At 40.3% G+C, this 20,458-nt stretch overlaps 1 protein-coding gene across 3 annotated transcripts in view; it reads left to right on the top strand.

The window, feature by feature from the left end:
* Positions 1–20,458, top strand: part of PPP2R2C (protein phosphatase 2 regulatory subunit Bgamma) — a 288,985-nt gene that overhangs the window by 127,276 nt on the left and 141,251 nt on the right. Inside the window, exon 2 of one of the 3 annotated variants that reach the window (XM_073342567.2) lies at positions 7,337–7,488. The exons of the other annotated variants lie outside the window; for them this stretch is intronic. Within the exon in view, the coding sequence (XP_073198668.1) occupies positions 7,440–7,488 (49 nt within the window). The 5' untranslated portion in view covers positions 7,337–7,439. The remainder of the gene's footprint in view (positions 1–7,336; positions 7,489–20,458) is intronic. 3 annotated transcript variants of the gene reach the window in all.

Here is a 20,458-nt window from a genome sequence, read left to right as displayed (position 1 = left end):
TTATCCATCTGCATTTCCACTTATAGAGAAACTGAGGCACAGAGAGTAAATGATCAGTCCAAGGTAACAGAGAGTGAATCATGCCAGTTTAGAATTCCTGACTCTCAGCCTAGGGTTCATGCCACACCTTTATAAAGAATTCTGTTGCGGAGAGGCAACTTGACCTAATAGTAGTGTATATAATCATGGGAAATGACCAGGAGAATTGCATCCATACACTCACTCACTGTTGATCCTGCTGTCTCCATTCTGTGGTTTTGTTGATGCTGTACAGGCTTCAGGAATGGGGCAGTGGGACATTCTGGTGTCTTACTATATTAAAATGAGGCTATTCAGTCTCAATCCCCCCCTGCCAAAAAAAAGAATGACTTAGAAAAAACAAACAGAACCACTCCGCCCCCCCCCCGCCCCACTACACAGTGAACACTCCCAGTTGCTCCGTAGCACTACATTCCCGAGAGAAAATAATGTAAGCGGTGTTCTGTACTCTCTTTTTTGTTATTACAGTGCAGTGAGATTGAATGGTGACCACAAGGGGAACTCAGACACTTAATGCACTAAATGGTTTTCTTTGTAGTGGCTGCAATATGTATTGAAAGAAAAACAGGCAGAAAGAGGTTTTATGGCTGATGCTGGAGGAAAACAGTTTGGCATATATAGCGAGATTGTTCAGGGATAGGTCAACTGTATGAAAATAAAAACAGTTTTACGTTAAAATTCCTTATTTCAATAATCTTTAAAATAATCTTTTGGAGAAGGGAATCTGTACAGCTAGTTTGTAAACTAGTTTTCTCCCCTTTCTGGGCCAAATTTTGGCCTAACTCAAGCACATGCACTGATTTTAATGGGAACCATGAACAAGCTATTCAAAGTTTGCATCTGACCCTTTAGCTTCATTTTAGTATATGCCTACACTGCAGTTACCCAGTGTGATTGCCCCTGGTGTAGACATAAATCTAGCTAGCTCAGATGCCAGAGCAGTGAAGCTTCAGCAGTGCACAAGAGAGGTTCTGCATGGGCTTGTACAGCCTGCACTGAGGCACACGTTGCCACAGCTGTACCGCTACTGATCGATACCCAAACTAGTTAGATTAGTTTGCAAGCTCTTTTGGGTTTTGGTGTGTGTTGGAAATACATTAATTTTAATTAATACATTAAATTAAATTAACATTGTCAATGTTAATGAATGAATAACTAAATAAAGAAGGTCTAAATATAGAGAGAAGAATTCCCCCATTACTTTGGCACCTAATTATAGTGCTGTCTGGGGGGAAAAACAGTATCATGATAGTCAAATAGGGTCAACCCACTAAATAGTCATGCTTCTGCAAGTGATGGTGCAGCATCACTGTAAGTCCTGCTAAGAGGAATTGCTGTTACCAAGCCTCAGGGTCAGGAGGGCATGTGTTATGAGTTAATTATTTCAAACATGGTCAGGACAACTTGCGCAACTGGTCAAAAGATTTCCAACGATGTTTAACATATGGAGGCTTTTTATGGAAGGACAAAGTCAAAAGTTATGTCAATAGTCTCAAGACTGATCCATTCCTCTGAACAAATAACCTTAGGAAGTGGTATAAACACCTAGGTAGACAGGGCAGGCTTCCTTGTATGTAGGTGATGTCTACCCAAGGGCAAGACCAATGTATTAGCTCTTGGTGATGCATACCAGATCTGAATGATATTCTGCTAAAGGGCATAGGCTTTATTAACAGACCCGACATTACTCAACTAAATATTCATTCAGGAGGAATGCAAAATACTCCTTTCAGATTCACCCACATGAATTTTCCTCAAGTCAAAGTGAATTGATGAAGGAACCTAAAAAACAGGTGCCTTCTGGTTCAGTGATGAGTTTGGTATAAGAACATGAATAGAATAGAATTCTTCTGTACCCAAGAGGATTGCCCTAACAGCAGGTATCATCCTCAGTTCCAGTCACCCTATTCACCTGTCACATAATCTCTCCCCAAGAGGAGACATTTTCCATTCATACAAAGGCCCGTACCCCCAAAAACAAACATTTCACAAAAAAAGACAAATGGAAAGGGAGAAGGAAACTGATTTTTTCTTATTCCCCAGATACTTGTCCACACCCTGTACAGTGCATTCCAAAGAGACAAAAAGAAGATGGAGTGAGTAAAGAGTGTCAGGCTCTGTTCATATAGGCGGAAAGAGTGGGCCCTGCAGTGTCCATAGAAAGGAGTTGGCAGTGTATTTCAGTGAAAGTTCTGTCCACACTGGGAATGGAAGGTTGAGCCCTGTTTTAGTAGAGTATTTGTATTTGAAAATAAAATCCATTAGTCAATATAATTATGTTTACATTGCTTTTTGTGATACTTCTTGCTGCAGAAGAGGTGTATGTATTGGTTGGGTCACTGTGGGAAATATCCACATTTGGGCTTCTCTTCATATCACACTTATTGCATGGATGTCAACTTAGGGCTTGATGCAAAGCCCATTGAAATCAGTGGACGTCTTTCTGATTTCCAGGGGTAATGTTTGCAAAGTGCTTTGGCAATGGAAAGTGCTAATAAATGCTAAGTATTTTTTCCATGTCCTGATTTTTGCACGTTTCTAAATCATGTCAGAAAGCACTTCACTGTTTTTAAATGTTTGCTTGTCTGTTTGTATTTTAAAATGTAGCTGTAAGGCAGTATTAGTACTTTACCAAGCGTTAATGTTTGAGTTCTTCTGTGTCCAACCTTTCCAGCCAGAGAGCCGAACGTGTCATTTCAGAAAGGTCGAGGGCCTCTATCAGTACTTTAGAACATATTTTCTGGGGCGCAGGCAGCACAAAGGGAGCAGAGATGACCTGCACGTGTCTGGCTGTCAGAGATGAAGCGTAACTCTTGGGGGGGGAGCACGTGACTGCTGCACTCGTCTCCTCTGGGCTGAGAAGCAGCAGCAGAGCCAGAAGCACCAGGGCAGTGGCAAGCGAGTGCCTCGGGGAGCATTGTGTGGCAGCCGGATTCTGCAGGCAGGGGGCATCGCCGGCTGGTGCCAGGCTCCTTTGGGGGAGAGGCAAGAGCACGTTGGGGGTGCATCTTGGAGCTGTACCACCTGCCTTGCCTGGGGAGCACCCAGCCGTACAAAGACATCCCAGTTCAGGGAGCAGGGCAGGGAGGGCTGCTGGGCAGCCAGCCAATGCCTTGGCTCCCACAGCCCGGAGAGCTAGGGGCCCAGGCGGCTCCCACCAGCTTCCGATCTGCCGGCTCCTGGTAGGAAGTGACGGTTTTCAAATGGTGGGGGTCCCTAGGTGGGTGTGCCCCACAGTTTGAAAACCTCTGTGCTAAATGGAAGGCAGAAATCCTGGGGGGGGGGGGGAACGGGGACGTGACCCTGCGTACCCCCCCACCCCACACGTCGCCTCTGCGTGGCTGGGGATTCCCCCAGTTCATGGGAGTCTCCAGTGAGTGTAAAACTAGCATCTACAGGTTCTACATCTCCCTCTCTGCAGACCCTGGCACCAGGAATATGTTCCGGGGGTTGGAAAAGGCGTTGTGGGAACATGTTGTACTCTGCCTGTCCTTAGCTGCCACATACATCCTTGGGAACATAGCTAGTTGGCACAAGTTTAGAGCAACAACAAGACTGTTCTAATCTGGATCAGAGAATCAGAGATTTATAACCAGTTGCTGGTTCTCAGCTTTGCCTTTTTTTCCCTGTCCTGGGCAGCTGGGGAGGCTGCCCGAGGTTTAGGAAGGGCCTAGTGAGCTCCCATGCTCTCCCTGGGGCTCCCTCAGCCTCTGGGGCTCCTACCTTTGTCCCTGCTGCCTCCTCCCCATAGCAACAGTGCTGATTCAAACAATTCAGTTTGCTCTCACTTTCATATCATAATCAAATACACATTTTCTTAGTACAGAACTCTAGAAGGTAACAGTGTAGCACCTCAAAGGAAACAAGTGTGCCCAGGTCACAGGTTACACACCATTGCTCTACCTCCTGGAACTTGGCGTTGAAATGTGCCCATTATGTGGTGTTAAGGAGGGGCATGCAGTAGGTTGAAAAAGGAGCATTATACTGTTTAAAAATGAGACAACGCAACCAAAGGGAATAATTTGTACTGTAGATGTTTTGACCCTCGCAAATTTGGAATGTGTGGAACCCATCAGTGCATCATTTCTGTTCTGTACTAACTCCATTCATGACTCATACTTTAGCCTTCTTGCCAAGAAGAAAAAACAAACAGGAGCAGCAAACTTCTTAAATTCCAAATTCATGCGTCTCAGACAGAAAGCAAAGCTAATCCCCAACACAGCCAAGTGTGAAGCAATTCTGCTCTAAAAATTCCACCTCTGTGCTTTTTCCCCGCTGCTGTGATTACATCTGAGCAGCTGTAAGTTTTCAGTACTGCGGCAGCAGTTTGGTTTCAGTTTTTAATTAAAAAAATTCTCATAACTAGGGAACTGAACAATAGAGTATTTTTTCCCCTAGATAAAAAATGGTTCAACTATGGGTGAAGTGCTGTTAATAGCAACTGTTGTGCAGCTGGAACATGGAGAGATTCAGCAAGCATGACATAAAGAAAAGTATGTTAGAAAAGGAACAAATGTAAAATAATACATGATTTAAAAAGTAGTTTTACCGTTTTCCTTTTTTCTTCACCTCACTCATTTCCCAGAATAGGCCTGGTGATAATTTTTTGACTAGAGGAAGATGAGTTCTCTGTACACAGTTAGAAATTCACTGTTTGGGAAGTACCTGAACTGCAATATAATACCAATACCTAATTTTAATAACCAACAGTCATACATTTAATTCTTTGGAATCCCTATAATTTACTCCTCTGCACATATGTTTTCATAAAGGGATATAAACTTGATTTATTTTAGTACCACACTGTAAAGTGGGCTACATTAAGGAGGTTTTGACAAAGGCACACAATTATACAGTATTTAGACACAGATAAACAAATATATTAAGCTGCATAATACCTGTATCATATATATTGAACATTTTCCATCAGACCTCTTTCCTTTGACTGATATCACAATAGAACAAAACGAATTAGATGGTAATAGCTCTAAGTAGTGCAGATTGAAGAGAATATTCTGTGTGGCAGCATACACCTTACATTCTTTGGTACATTTGGGGAATAGAAAAAACTACTGTAGATCAAAAGTGAGAATAGTTATATCTTTGCTATTTGGATAAAAAAAAGATCTCAGACCTCTGTGATCTAGTCTATGGGAGAGCAAGCCATGCTCAAGTCATTGTCTTTTTGACATTTTAGCACTAGACATGAAAATATGTGTCTGAATTAGGTACATTTCAGTGGGTAAAGGTAACTTTTTTTGTTTCTAGACACTGTGCTATACCATCTGGCCACCAGCCACTTTATACAAATCTCACAACAATATCTATCACTTTATAGAAGGACTAATCTGTCCAGCCAATGTTTACAATCAGATGATCTGAATGGAACCGGGAAACATTTCCACAATGAGAACTCACAAGTACTTTTGGCTGAAAATTCAAATTATGAGAATTTGCACTGCAGACTTTCTAAAAACCTATAGCTAAAAATTCATTTAGTTGTACAGAAACAATACTAAATCCTAGAAAAATCAAACATATTTTTTCAAGCCATGGGATGCATAGCTGATGGCACTATAGTTTATAAACAGGGACCGTCATTTTTAACATTCTTGCAAAATACCCTAGATCTACATATGGCATCTAAACATTTCAGATGTGAACACTTACCCAGATGTTGATATTCTGGCCACTGAATTCCAGTTGTTTGGTAAGTATGTTAAAATATTTTTTTTATTAAATGGAACCTATTTATTCTTTACCAAACAAAGAGTTTTTGTAATGGATACTTCATCACTGAAAATCAGTGTTACTGTATGGACCCTTTCTCAACCCTTAAACCCAAGCCAATGGTAGATATAATCGTTCTGATAAACTTGAGCCTTGATTTGAAATACCTTTTCTGGAACATTAAAATGAGGTTGAGAAGCCAGAACATTACAAGAAGCGTGCACCACAACTGTCGCTCCATGGACCATCTGCTGAGTGTTTTGCAGAGCCTTGCATGCAGTATAACATGGCTCACTGAAAGAGCTGGCTCAACCAGAGGGAAGTGGACAAAAACATGCAGAAGCTGAGTGGGAAGCTTGAAGCAATTGAAGATGTAGAGGTCATCTGGTGTAAAACACTTAGGTATGCACTTCTTTTACCAACAAAATGACATAGCACTTGAACTGTTTTCTAATATATGTATACACACTGATTTGTTGATGTGACCCTGCTAATTTGTTGTTAAGTTGAAGAAAGGAAACTGAAAACAACAAAACATATATGGGCCCAACTCACTTGTCACTGTGAAAATTTTCTGTCCCCTTCTCAGCCCTCTCTGTAAAAGGCTGTTGGATAGAGCATTTTGGCTGGAGTCCTAATGATGTAGGAAAGCAAAAGAGAAGGACCTTCATTAGTTACTCATTCATGTGAAACTGACAAAGGCTGAAGATTACCAATGCACTGGTCTGTAACCTGTAGTACCTGACCTTTGTTCTGTAGGCCAGATCATTATGTATTTGATCCAAGCCATCGTTCTTGGATCTTGTGTTGTGTTCTTGTCCTGTCCCAGTTCACTCATCTAAGACATGGGTCTGCCAGTGTGTTCTTAATGCTGTATTTCATTTTCCATTTTCTTCTCTAAGTCTAACGGGTTTGCAGAATTCATACCCAGAGAAGAAGAGTGGTTTTGGTCTCACCTCTCATTTATATAAACCATGAGCATCTGAGAATGGTGTTTGAAGGTTGGGAATAGTTCTCCACCTCTTCCATCGAAAACTACTCTAGTAACTCCTCCCTGCTCTACTGCTGTTGGTTTCTTCCATTCAGAGACATGGACATGTCCTGATTCATCAGTATAATTTCCCATCTATGTGCGATTTTTGTTTTAAAAAGAAAGATGTGGAAATTACATTGACTATGAGACACAAACATAGATTGGAGGTGGGTAATGGAAAGAGGTAGATACTTAGGTCCAATCTGGGAAAAGGAGTGAGGCTTTCCTGCTGTCTGTTTCCCTTTATCTTTAGCTACATGAGGGGTTTTGTTTGTGCTTTTTCTGTGCACGCCAATCTTTACATCTATCTACAGATGGAATGTCCACTGGATGAATTGGAATGTTTTCTCTGCTTAAACCTCACTCTCTTAGAGCTGTCCAGTGGTATTCTGTGGCCCAAGATGAGGATCTCTGCCATCAGAACTGGTTGATACAGAAGATCCTATAATTTTGGGGGGCAAGGAAAAAAAGCAATCTCTAAAATGTTTAGCAGAAATAATCCAATGGCTTTATTTTTACATTTTTGTTTGAAAGATACTACTTGCTGGCTGCAGAGTGTGTGGATTCATCTTCCTTCTGGAGCCTGAAACAGGTCACCACTAGAAAACCTTACAGTCAACCTGGCCCTGCAGAGAACATGGAAGGGGAGAGCATCTACGAGGTTGATTCTGAAGATGGGGTTGGAGGTAAGGGTGCCATCACTTGTTTTGTTTCCCCCCGCTGGCTGATTGATTACAGGGAGTCCTTCCGGTGACCTGACTGCAGACGCCACAGAAGATGAACAAGTGTTAAGGTTGTCTTCAGTTTATCAAGTGTATTGTCACCTTATAATACATGCAATGAATAAAGGTATTTTTTGAAAGCAGTTGCTTCCTAGAAGAAGTGACCTATTCAGAGTCTGCATGTGTTTTATTGTAATTGTGAGTTGTTAGCTGGAGCCTGAAGTTTCTTTATAGGTGACATAAATTCCAAATATTTATAAATAAAGGTAGATGAGACTTTCACTTTTCTCCTTCTTAGTCACTTCTCAGGAGCTCCACTCTTTTCTGCTTGCCATCTTCTGTCAACAGTTTTCTTTGCTGAGTGTAGAAAACGGCAGGAAACAGCTGCTTCTGTTACTTGTGGAACATGAGTACTTAGGGAGCATTGTTTCCCAACTCACACTGGTTATGTGAGAGTTCTGGAACAATTCACATAACTTCTCTGTGCTGTGATTTGCCCATCTGGAAAATGGGATTAACATCCCTCTCATACTTCATTGGGTATAACAAGGCCTAATTATTTGTGAAGTGCTCTGGAAACCTTTGACAGATATTACAGAATGGCAAAAACAGTGCATGCTGCTGCTTCACTCCCAACTTTTAATATAACCCAACCTCTGCTCACAGTAACTTCTGCAAACATCATTATCCAACATAGAACTGTATATTGAACTGCCTGTTTCACTGTACTACATGAACGTCATGAACTGCTAAACCTCAGAACCTTCAGGAACATGCATATCCAAGTATTATGGGAAAGAGCTCCTCTCCAAGTCTGCGTATCAGCAACATAATCATATTGTAGTTACTGAACTACACTGGAAACCTGTCAGGATATTCTGCATCTTTGTTTACTTGATCCTTTCAGTGATCCATATATTAGTTTCCAGTGTATGGTGACCACCTGCACCAGCAGTTCCGCACATGCTAGGTGGTAGAATGGCTTCGCTTACTTAAATGATACTGATTCGTTAGTTTCCTTCTGATTGCAACAAGGAGCTTGCAGGTGTTCCTCAGGTATGCTTATTATGAACACTCAGAAAATACTGACTAATCTAATGGTCACGTCAAATTACTAATTTTGGTTGAAAATTGCTTGGTCATTTTCAGTTATAACAGATAGTAAAGTAAATGTTTACTTGTGTAAGAGACTTATCCAATTATATAACAAAAATTGTACAGATATTTATCCATGCAAAAGATAGGCCAGTTAGGTGAGTGAAGAGTATTTAAATACCCCTGGAGAAAGAGTGGTTACTATCTCCTTGCAGTTGTTCTCCATTCCCCAGAATACAATGGAGCCCTCGCTACAGGTTCAATGCTGGTATTGGGCTCTGTGCATTTTTGTTGAAGGGACAGGGTAGAGCCAGAAGCGCTCTGTAGTGCACGGTCTTCTGTTGGCATTGAGGATATCCAAGTAGTTTTTCATGCGAGTTCATTCAAGAGTGTAGTGATTGGCGTGGTTTCACCTACATAGCTGTTGGTGGGGCATTTGATGCACTGGTTTAGGTACAGCTACGTGAAATGAGATAATCACTGTGCTTTCAACTGAACTCCCACAGAAAAATAAAACAAAAACACCCTATCACCCATGCGTGAACACTTTCACAAAGTGATCATTCCACATGGGATCTCTGTCCTTGTCCTCAAAGGAAACCTGAAAAACACCTTCAAAAGACAAGCCTGTGAACTTAAATTCATAACTCTGCTAGACCCCAAAAATCATAAAACCAGAGACACTGGTTTTATGGCTCACTACAGCAATTTGTAACCTACTAACCCTCGTTTGTCCTATGACTGCAGAGGTGTTAATTCCCCACTTCACTTTAACTGGTCTCCTGCAACGTGTTTACACCTTGTGCTTAACAATCTGTCCCACCTTGTATTCAGCTGTGACACTCTGAGTACTTTTTCCAGACCTGAAGTAGAGCTCTGTGTAGCTCGAAAGCTTGTCTCTTCCACTAACAGAAGTTGGTCCAATAAGGTATTACCTCACCCGTGTCTCCCAACATGGCTACAACAACTCTGCAACTCACATGTTTAATGGAGGTTTCAGAGTAGCAGCCGTGTTAGTCTGTATTCGGAAAAAGAAAAGGAGTACTTGTGGCACCTTAGAGACTAAAATTTATTTGAGCATAAGCTTTCGTGAACTACAGCTCACTTCATCGGATGAGCTCACGAAAGCTTATGCTCAAACAAATTTGTTAGTCTCTAAGGTGCCACAAGAACTCCTTTGTTTAATGGAGTTACTCTGGTGAGAACAGAATCTGGACCAACACATCCAGGGCTTTTTGTTTTGTTACTGATTTCAGCAAAATGACAGCATTTTTACCATAAAGGGCTGTAATGATTCCTTGAGCTAAAAAGAGACTCACTTCAACAGGATTCAGGGCTTGCTTACACTTGAGATGCTGTGCTGCTTTAGTGCTTCAGGAGAGATGCTCTCTATGTTGACGGGAGGGGTTCTCCCTTTGGTGCAGGTAATCCACTTCCCCAAGAGGCAGTAGTTAGGTCAAGGAAAGAATTCTTCCGTCGACCTAGTGCTGTTTACGCCAGGGGTTATGTCGACTTAAATATGTTGCGTATGGCTGTGGATTTTTCACACTCTTTAGTGTAGACCAGGCCTCAGTTTCAAAATAATTTGTCGCAGTCTGTTGCTTATGCTTTTCTTCTAGTACAAGATTGGAATGTGTGTGGGAAACAAAACAATTTCCATTCTGAAAACATCTCCTCCTATGGGCAAATGCTCCTTGGGGAAGGACCTGCCTTTTTGTTCTGTGTTTGTGCAGCACCTAGCACCGTGGGGGTCCTGGTCCATGACTGGGGTTCCTAGGCACTACAGTAATATAAAAAATAATAAAAGCCAACCTGCTGTGGCTCCAAGGCCTACCAAGTACTGTTTGAGATTTGGAGAGGAAGAATGATTTTGTGAATAAAATGTAAGAGAGCTGGGATCTATTCTTTGCTCTTCCACAGACCTTGAATGTGACTTTGGGTAAGTCCCTTGAACCCTCTGCCTTGGTTTTCTCATTGATACTTATATATCAAAATTATAAGTGTTGACAGTTTTTCAATCAAATAACTAAAGAGGGAATTCTAAATAATTTTACCAAACACACTGCAGTTCTGCACTCAATAAAAAGAGCTTAAAAGTGAAGTGTCAACGCTTATTTTCCATAACATGTATGGGGTTTGGTTTGGTTTGGTTTTTTACTAAGGAAAGTGTGTACTTTATATAAGAAGGGTTCGTGACTCCCATTTGAGACTTATGAGAATTATATATGTTTATAGCTAGAAGCACAGATTCCATATCAGAATGACATTGACAGATGACATTTCAGCGATTGGTGGCAAAACCAGATATATGCCACTTTTCAGCTACATCATTAGAATGAGTCAAAGGAAATTAACAGCTCCAAATAATGAAATGTCATTTGGGTTTCACTGATTCTAGATACACGAGTTTTTGTTGCAAGCATGTTATTTAAGGCTGAATTTATTTTAATGCATAATAGGCCTGATCCTCAGAGGTTTTGAACACCCACTGACATCAGCTGAAGTTTCAGGGACTCTGCAGCCTCTCCAGATCAGATCCAAAGTGTGGAAAAAACTCTAGTGCAATATTTTATCCATTGTATGGGAATTCAGGCCAAACTTTTCAAATTTGGGAGCCTAAAGCAAAGTGCCTGAATCCATATTTAGGCTTCCAAATAAATGCCTGATTTTCAGAGGTACTCAGCACCTCTGATCTCTAATTCACTCTAATGGAAGCTGTGAATGCTCAGATTCTCTGCAAATGAAGCCACTTATTTGGGAGCCTAGATACAGATTTAGGTGCTTAACTTTATGCTGTTAAGTTTTAAAAATTTTGGTGTTCGCCTTTAATGTTAGTGCAATTCTGAAGGATGGATTGGATGCATTGTGACATTTTTAACTTGATGAGTCATTTCCCCATTTGGTGGCAGATTTTTCATTGGCCTTTAAATGTATCCAAGTGGGGCAGGGTTCCCTATTTCTCCCCAGCCCATGCAGGAGCCAAACACAATTACAACCCTTCTGCTTTCCTTCGTCCTAGGAGCCCTGGAAGGCATTATCATCCTGAGGCGTTGTGACTCCTTATGTCCTTCCAGGGCAGTGTGGCTCTACCCCACAGTCACTGTGGGCCTGTGCCAGGTGGGCACAATTTAGCTCTCAAATTTTATTTTCAGTAGGTGATTGTCCCCATTTCTGATGTCTCAGCCCTCTCTTCCTGCTTGTAACAGGAAATAACCATTTGAATAATCATGTGGATTTTCAGGATTATTTTCAGATGTTCCCTAGAGGCTTTTAATCCTTTTTGTTATATTCTGATACCTATGACTAGATTATCAGTCACTTATTCAGCCAGTCCCATTCGTTGTCAAACTGGGAGGCATATCAAATGGGGCCCTGGGCCGCCTGGGTCTGGTGCTAGTCAACATTTTCATTAATGATTGTATAATGCAGTGGAAAGTATGCTTATAAAATTTGCGGATTACACCCAGCTGAGAAGGGTTGCTTGCATTTTGGAGGACAGGATTAGAATTCACAACAGCCTTGGCAAATTGGAGAATTTGTTTGAATTCAACAAAATTAAATTTAATAAAGGTAAGTGCAAAGTGCTACACTTAAGAAGGAAAATCAAATGCACAGCTACAAAAGGGAAATAACTTGCTTAACAGTAGTATTGCTGAAAAGGATCTGGGGGTTTTTATGGTGGATTGAATATGTGTCAACAACGTAATACAGTTGCAAAAAAGGCAAATATCATTCTGGGGTGTAATAACAGCAGTGCTGTATGTAAGACATATGAGATAACTGTCCCACTCTTCTTGGCACTGGTGAGGCCTCAGCTGGAGTACTGAGTCCAGTTCTGGACACCACACTTTAAGAAAGATGTGGACAAATTGGAGATAGTTCAGAGAAGAGCAACAAAAATGCTAAAAAGTTTGCAAAACCTGACCTATGAGGAAAGGTTAAAAAACTTGTGTGTGTGTGTGGTCTTGAGAAAAGAAGACAGAAGGGACCTGATGCATCTTCCTATATGTTAAGGGCCGTTATAAAGAGGACAGTGATCAATTGTTCTCCATGTCCACTGAAGGTAGGACAAGAAATAATCATCCTAATCTGCAGCAAGGGAGATTTAGGTTAGAGATTAGAAAAAGCTTTCTAACTATAAGGGTAGGCTTCCAAGGACTGGAATCCCTGTCACTGGAAGCTTTAAAGAACAGTCTAGAGGAACACCTGTCAAGGATTGTCTAGGTATACTTCATGACCTCTTGAGATTCTTTCCAGACCTATAGTTCTATGATTATTAGGGATTTTTTTAATACACAATCCTATTTGTTTTTGCAGAGTCTGATGGTGAATATAAAAATGCAGAATCAATACCAGGGAATAAACATTTCCTTGCTGCCTGTATACTGTACTTTACTGACATTCTGCAATTTAATAAATATTTGAGGATTTGGTTCTGCATCCCAGCACCAAGCGTACCAAGAAAAAAGGTATAAATAAAACCATTTCTTATAGAGAGTAGGCCATATCAATCCCTGGTGTAACTCAACTGGCATCAGGGCTGTTACACCAGGCCCAGATTTGGCTTGTTATCTTCACTTGTGGCTCTGATTCAAGCAAAGAAATACCCATTGCACATTAGCTAGGTCACAAGTTAGTTGCTATGGTAGTCAGCATTTTTTTAACCAATCAGCTCTCTTTCAGGATGATTCAGCCCAGAGTAACAAATCAGTCACACCGCACCAGAGCTGTAATCAAAGCAGCAGCGATTGTTGGTTTTAAAATCTACAGAGACTTTGCGAACAGAAATATTTGTGTTAGAAGAAGATATATACAGTACTGTATCACTGCAATATATTCTGTAATACACTGAATTTAAACAAGTTGGGGTATTCTGATCAATAGTAAATTGTTTAAAAAAAAATTCAGTAAGTGGGGTAAATTATGTCCACAATTTGGCCAAAAATGTGTATACTACAGCAGTACACAGAATGATACTTTAGTTACAGCCTTTCATCACAATACTGTGCATACCAGTCTCTCTTCTTTCAAGCTACTAAATGAAAGTAAATTATTGCCGCTAATGGAAGACTCCCAGACTGTGCTGTCTGTTTGCTTCCTTATTATACTGTTATCTGGCTAATTGAAAATGCTGCAAGACTTCTCCAGTAATGTAAAAACATTTTTTAAAGTTATGGCTGTATAGTGGATAAGCTTTCTTAGTTTGTATAATTTCAGAAATGTAGTAAGCTGTAGACAATAGCAGATATTAAGGGTTATGATTTCAAACGGCCTGAAAATGTGCATAGCCATTAGCATAGGCAAAAAACTGCATTTGCACATGGAAGCAGGCAGCTAAACAGAAGTCCACTGACAGGGAACATCCAAGCTGGCATTGCTGGAGCACTCCACAGCATTTGATAGGATTGGCTGTGGAATCCCTCTGTCACAACTCATAGGTGCAATAGCAGTAACAGGATCACACTGAGACACCTTCACCTATTGCTCTTAGGCTATGCTTAGAGAGTTGTGATGGGCACTTGCATCTCCACTTCCAGAGCTCCCACTTGTTGAGTCCTGTGGGGAACCATCCTTTCCCCAATCTTGTTCTTCATCTCTATGAAGCCATGAGGGGAGTGAGTTTGTGACCCATCATGAACTAAAATGCTAGTAATATGCAAATGGCATCTAGGTTTACACCATTTCCCATCACAATTTAAACAGCATCATCTTCCAGCAATCCAAAGGTTTGAATGACAAGTGACTGCCCGATGCTGAGTCCCGAGAAGACAGAGGTGATGCTAGTGGGGAGTGGGAAGCACTTTGAAGAACTTGCCACTTCTGTAATATCACTCTGCACTGATAGCATCTTCCTTCAGATTGTTAAAGTCCACAGTTTCATTGTGCATGTGGATTTCTCACAGCTTCTGGATACCCAAATAGTGACGGTCACAAGAAGCTCCCTTTTCCATATAGAATCATAGAATATGCAGCTGGCAAGATGAACATGTGCTTTCCTGTCAGATTCAGTCTTAGCCACAGTGATCAATGCATTCGTGACCTCCAGACTTGATTACTGTAATTCTGTGTCTGCTTATGAAATTGCTGACTTTAAAAAAGCTACATCTGGTTCAGTACACAGTAAATCCTTTGCTTAACCAGAAAGGCTGCCGAGAACGCTCGCCCCAATGTCTGCTGTGTTCTCTTCATTGGCTCCTCATAAAATACTGGGTCCAACTGAAGGTCTGGATCCTCATTTGCAAAGCCCTCCATGGTACTGGCCCCAGATACCCGAGAAGCCGCCTTACACTGTGTGACCATGGCCACCTTTGATGGCGACATTGCACTAAAACAATGGAACTGTCAACCTCAAGAGTGTAACACGTGTGCAGGAGACAGACTTTTCTCAGTGCTTTGTCCGTGAATTTGGAACTCATTCCTGGAAGGGATCAGGATGACCACAAACCTCAGTTAATTTCAAACAAAATGCAAAATCTGCTTATTAGCCTTCCCACAATATTACTAACAAAAAAGAAAAGAAAAAAGTCCAGGTCCCGCAGATTGGAAGGAGGGAGGGAGAGAGTGTGTGTTATATATTTATAAACTGATCCCATCTACAGCATTGGTAAACGGCAAACCTTAATTATCTGCTCTAGAGTGCAGATAAATTTAAAAATAAATTGTAACTGGACTGCTGCTAATTGACTACGCAGGTTTGTTTGCTTAAATTGTTCCGCTTCTGATCAACTGCAGTTTATATTCGTTCCAGATCCATGCATTTCAGACAGAAGAATACAGTTCTTTTGACTAACTACTTTTAGTAAATCCGTGCCTACCCACTGATATAGCCCATAGAAGATGTGTATTTGGTGATGCATGGTGTTTGGAGAATGGAAGAATTTAGATGGACCAACAGTTCATTGTGGAGGCTGCTGGTCTAACACCTATGTTCTTTAACATTTTGAATCATCACTGGAGGCTAAGGACACGACTGAGCCATTAGACTGTGAAAAAACAAAACAAAATTCCCAAACAAACAAACAAAACCAGATCCTGGTATGGTAGGTATATTTTCCAAAAGGGGCTGATATTTTATAGTACTTTGTGCTTAGGTGGGTCAGTGGTTGGAACAGTTTACTGGTGGTTTATTTTTTGGTATTTGGATACAAGGTTTTTATTCGTCGTTCCTTTTATTTTCATGAACCAGTGGTCTATCCTGTGCTCCAGAGAGGCAAGCTAAATTACACAATGTGTGGTAAAGACAAATTGTGCAGTGTAGCATGGAAGATACTTGATTGTTTGGTGACATGAACTGTGAGATGCTTTATATCAGCCATCACTTTCTTTTGGAGCTGAATTTGCAGAGATGGGAGGAAGAGGGAAACGACTGAATAATTCTTACTGGGTATACTGTATCTGTGAGTTGCACTCAAATTTATACAGACACAGTGATGGAAAATATTACTGGTTTGTAAACATTAAATAGATCGTAAACTTCATGGAACATTTCCTGATGGTGATTATTAAATTTAAGAATTTGTCTGTTCCATCAGCATTTTATTAATATTCTATTAAGGCAAACTTTTCTTAATAACCATTGAATTTTCTTGTTTCATCATACTGCTGTTTTTAAATTGCTGTGCATTCTGCATGAGTGTGGGCCTCACAAAATTTGTTTTGTATTGTATTCTCCTTGAAGAAATAGTGGTGAAATCCTGGAGTTTTGTCATTGACTTCAGTGGGGCTAGAATTTCACCCTCTGACTGTACATTATATTTCATACTGATTATATATTTGTACACCCAAACACTGTTGTCATAAACATACAGCTAAGGATATCATAAAATCTCTCCTTACCTGTAAAGGGTTAAGAAGCTCAGGTAGCCTGGTTGGCACCTGACCAAAAGGAACAATAAGGGGAGAAAATGCTTTCAAATCTGTGGGGGGAGGTTTTTGCTTTGTTCTTTTTGTTGGTTCTCTCCCGGTCAGTGAGGAATCAGGACAGGGAAAATACATCTCCCAAAGCCCTACTTGAACTAAGCATCTAGATTACAAAAATTGTAAGTAAAGCAAGGAAATGCGTTAGTTTCTTCTGTTTTAGCTTGTGAATTTTCCCTGTGCTAGAGGGAGGTTTATCCCTGGTTTTTGTAACTTTTAAGTTTTGCCTAGAAATCCTCTATGTTTTGAATCTGATTGTCCTGTAAAATTACCTTCCATCCTGATTTTACAGAGGTGCTTCTTTTACTTTTTTTTTTTTTTTTTTCTGGACGTCATGTTCTGTCATCCTAGCCTTTCTGCACTTAGCCTAGCTTAACCCGAGAGCTAGAAAGAAAAAAAACAGAAACAAAACCACTTGTGAATTCCCCTGTAGGAAGTTAACTACCCTGCTCTCAGGCAGAGAAAAAAAACTCCGGCTGCTCTCAGCTTAAAACCTCCCTGCAGCAAAGAGGAAAAAAAATTATTTAATATCCTGAGGTTTGTGCTTCTGGTTCAGAATGATCCCACCACTCTGCCACCATGTTAGGGTTCCCTACCCACTCTGAACTCTATGGTACAGATGTGGGGACCTGCATAAAAGACCCCCTAAGCTTATTTCTACCAGCTTAGGTTAAAAACTTCCCCAAGGCCCAAATCTCTGTTTGTCCTTGGACTGAGGTGTGCTGCCACCACCAAGTGGTTTAGACTAAGAATCAGGGAAAGGACCACTTGGAGTTCCTATTCCCACAAAATATCCCCCCCCAAGCCTACACCCTCTTTCCTGGGGAGGCTTGAAAAATAAACAAGGTGAGCACAAACCAGATCCTTGGGTTTGTAGGACACTAAAAACCCAATCAGATTCTTAAAAAACAGAACTTTATAATAAAGAAAAAGAAAGTAAAAGAAGCACCTCTGTAAAATCAGGATGGAAGGTAATTTTACAGGACAATCCTATTCAAAACATAGAGTAAAATAGCCAGTCACCAGAGCTCATTTAGCCTGTTATAGCAGAGTACACTGTATAGTTGCTGTTTATACATCCTACATATTCTTGCAGCCAATACTCGAGCTGTGAATGTCATGTTCCTTAAGCAGCTGCCGTATGCATTGAAATAAGAGTCTCCATCTAGCTGAAGGACATGCGCTAAATTTGACTCAGTTTTAAGTTACTTCTTGCATATTTCCCATCTATTAGTCTCCTGACAATTAAAACAAAAATAGAATCATAGAATATCAGGGTTGGAAGACACCTCAGGAGGTCATCTAGTCCAGCCCCCTGCTCAAAGCAGGACCAGTCCCCAACTAAATCATCCCAGCCAAGGCTTTGTTAAGCCTGACCTTAAAAATATCTAAGGAAGGAGATTCCACCACCTCCCTAGGTAACACATTTCAGTGTTTCACCACCCTCCTAGTGAAAAAGTTTTTCCTAATATCCAACCTAAACCGCCCCCACTGCAACTTGAGATCATTACTCCTTGTTCTGTCGGATTCAGATACAGGATTCAGATACAGTTTCAGGTCCAAACAGGCAAGAAAGGTTTGGGTTTCTGGAGTGGGTCTGTTGGGAGAGAAAGGAATGGATGCAAACTCTAGATAGTTTTACTTTATCTGCTTTTTTATTTATTTACAGATATGAACATAGTTCATATTAGTGGTTTGATCAAGGATGAGCAAAAGCAGCAACAAAACTTAGGATATCAGGTGAAATGGATATTGCAGTGAAAAATATTATAGAAATAGTAGCAGTATAAAGCTCTGTCTTCATGCCCCATCAGACTGCTCTTATACAAAGCTATTCATAACTGCTGTTAGATCTAATTTGGCTCCAAACAAATTAAAGTTCCTTTCTAAGAACGTGTGCTTGGATTTTCACTCCAGACGCATTTATACTGAAAGACAACCAGCTGCCAAGTTGTTTGTGTGTTGACTGACTTAATAAAAAAATTACTTATTACATTTTAAATGAATGTCTGCTTTTGAACAGTGCACTGAGTGAAACAATTTAGTAATGATTGTTTTTATTCCCTACTCAAGTCCCATAGCCATAGAGGGCATCATTTCAAGGTGCTGAGCACCCATAACTCCCTCTGAAGTCAGGCAGTGCTTTGGTAAATCCAACCAATTTAGATACTGGGATTGTCTCCTGCAGTTGCCCTTGCATTTTAACTCGTCTGCTGGAAGCTCTATACCAGATATTAATTTCAATAAAGATTATTGGTTTAATATTTTAATAGCTTTTTGCTGCCTTTCATTAATAATCATCCTTACTTACTGGCCACACTCCTATAATGTAAGCCACGAGGGAAAGTGATTACATTTTTATAGAGCTGCATCTTCTAAACAAAGTTATATTGAATAAGGTTGAAAAAATTCTTCAGTTTGGCTATATGCAGAATATTCTGTGTCCCAATATTTTATTCACGGGGGTGTCCAGCTAAAGGCCAATAATTTACCTTTTAAGTATACCACTCTTACAGTATGGTGCTTATGCATTTATTTTTACTTACTATATTGGGGCAAATTCTCAGCAAGTGGAAATGGTCTTCGCTCCGTTAAAGTCCAGTGGAGCTAGAAAAATTTACCCCAGCTGATGACCTGCCTCATTGCCTATGAAAGAATATCTTTAACTGGATCCACTCTCACCTTTAACCAAAGTGCTACTTCTAATATTGCAAATGTAAGTACAAAGAACCCTCCCCTCCCCCCATCAGTAGGCTGCATGCAAGCACACATCTGACTAACTTGAATGGATTGCTGCTGTTATGTACCAGGACTAGAGTCATACTTTTCCTACAAAATGATAAATGTCTTTATAAAAAGAAGCACTTTGATACAGTACTTTATCTTGCTGATTTTTCAAAGCATTGCAAATTTAGACATAAACATTTGTAACTAAGCATTGAAACCATCCTGGTATGTACAGTAATATTTCTCCATATTCAATACGTTTATTTGCTTTCCAATTTAGCTACCAGTACTTTAAAAAAAAAAAAGTTTGAAAAAAAGTGAAACTGCAAATTAAAATGGAGAAAGTATTTCCTCATGGTTATTTTCTGTCATGCTCCCGTTCAGCCACTATATGAGCTGTTTCAATGAGTAAGATGATGTGGGTTGCTGTTCCTCCTCTATGCAGATGACACCCACACTAAAAAAAAAATTAAAAAATTAATCAAGTATACTTATTTGCATTCTGAATATTTCTCTAAGACACTTTGTTTCTTTGGAATACAGTATTTTACTTGCTTGGTTGTGTGATTAATTTAATTTTTCTTTTAGTTTTTTTTTAATGCTTCTATCTCATACTTTTTGTCATTGCATTCCCTGAGCTATTACAAAAGGAAAGAAGGAGCATAATCTATGTGCTATAGATTGCTATCCTGAGGGCTCTGTATTGCATTTCACTGACTGACTTCTAAAGATTTGTTGAAATCCTATGCTCTTACTTTGCAAAAAGAGAAGAGGGGTTTCTTCATTATCCACCACATATCTATCAGCTGAACTGTTCTCGGTGGAGAATAGATTGGTTAATGTGGGCTTTCCTCAGTAACAGAACAAGGATCTTACACTGAGGGTTTTTTTAACTTCACGATAGCTCAGATCAGGACTATCATAACAACAGAAATAAGCTTTGGAGTTGGGGGGGGCAAACAAGGAGATACCTTCTTGAATCTGATCCAGTTACATTCATGGAGATTAATATCATAATGCCATAGAGCTTTTGGCTACAACCTGTGAATTAGAACCATGTGTTGCTTGGTTGAGGAAGTCTACCCTGGAAATTATTTCTCTATTATTGGAAGTGATTGTCAGTGCAAGAGGCCAGCGTTGCTTGGAGAAGCAATTGTTCAGCCCTTGTTAAAGAAACCTTCCTAGGAGGTGGAAA

This window comes from Lepidochelys kempii, chromosome 4 (assembly GCF_965140285.1).
Source record: "Lepidochelys kempii isolate rLepKem1 chromosome 4, rLepKem1.hap1, whole genome shotgun sequence".
Classification (NCBI taxonomy): domain Eukaryota; kingdom Metazoa; phylum Chordata; order Testudines; family Cheloniidae; genus Lepidochelys; species Lepidochelys kempii.
Note: the sequence above shows the minus strand (reverse complement) of the source record. Positions and strands in the feature narration are given on the sequence as shown.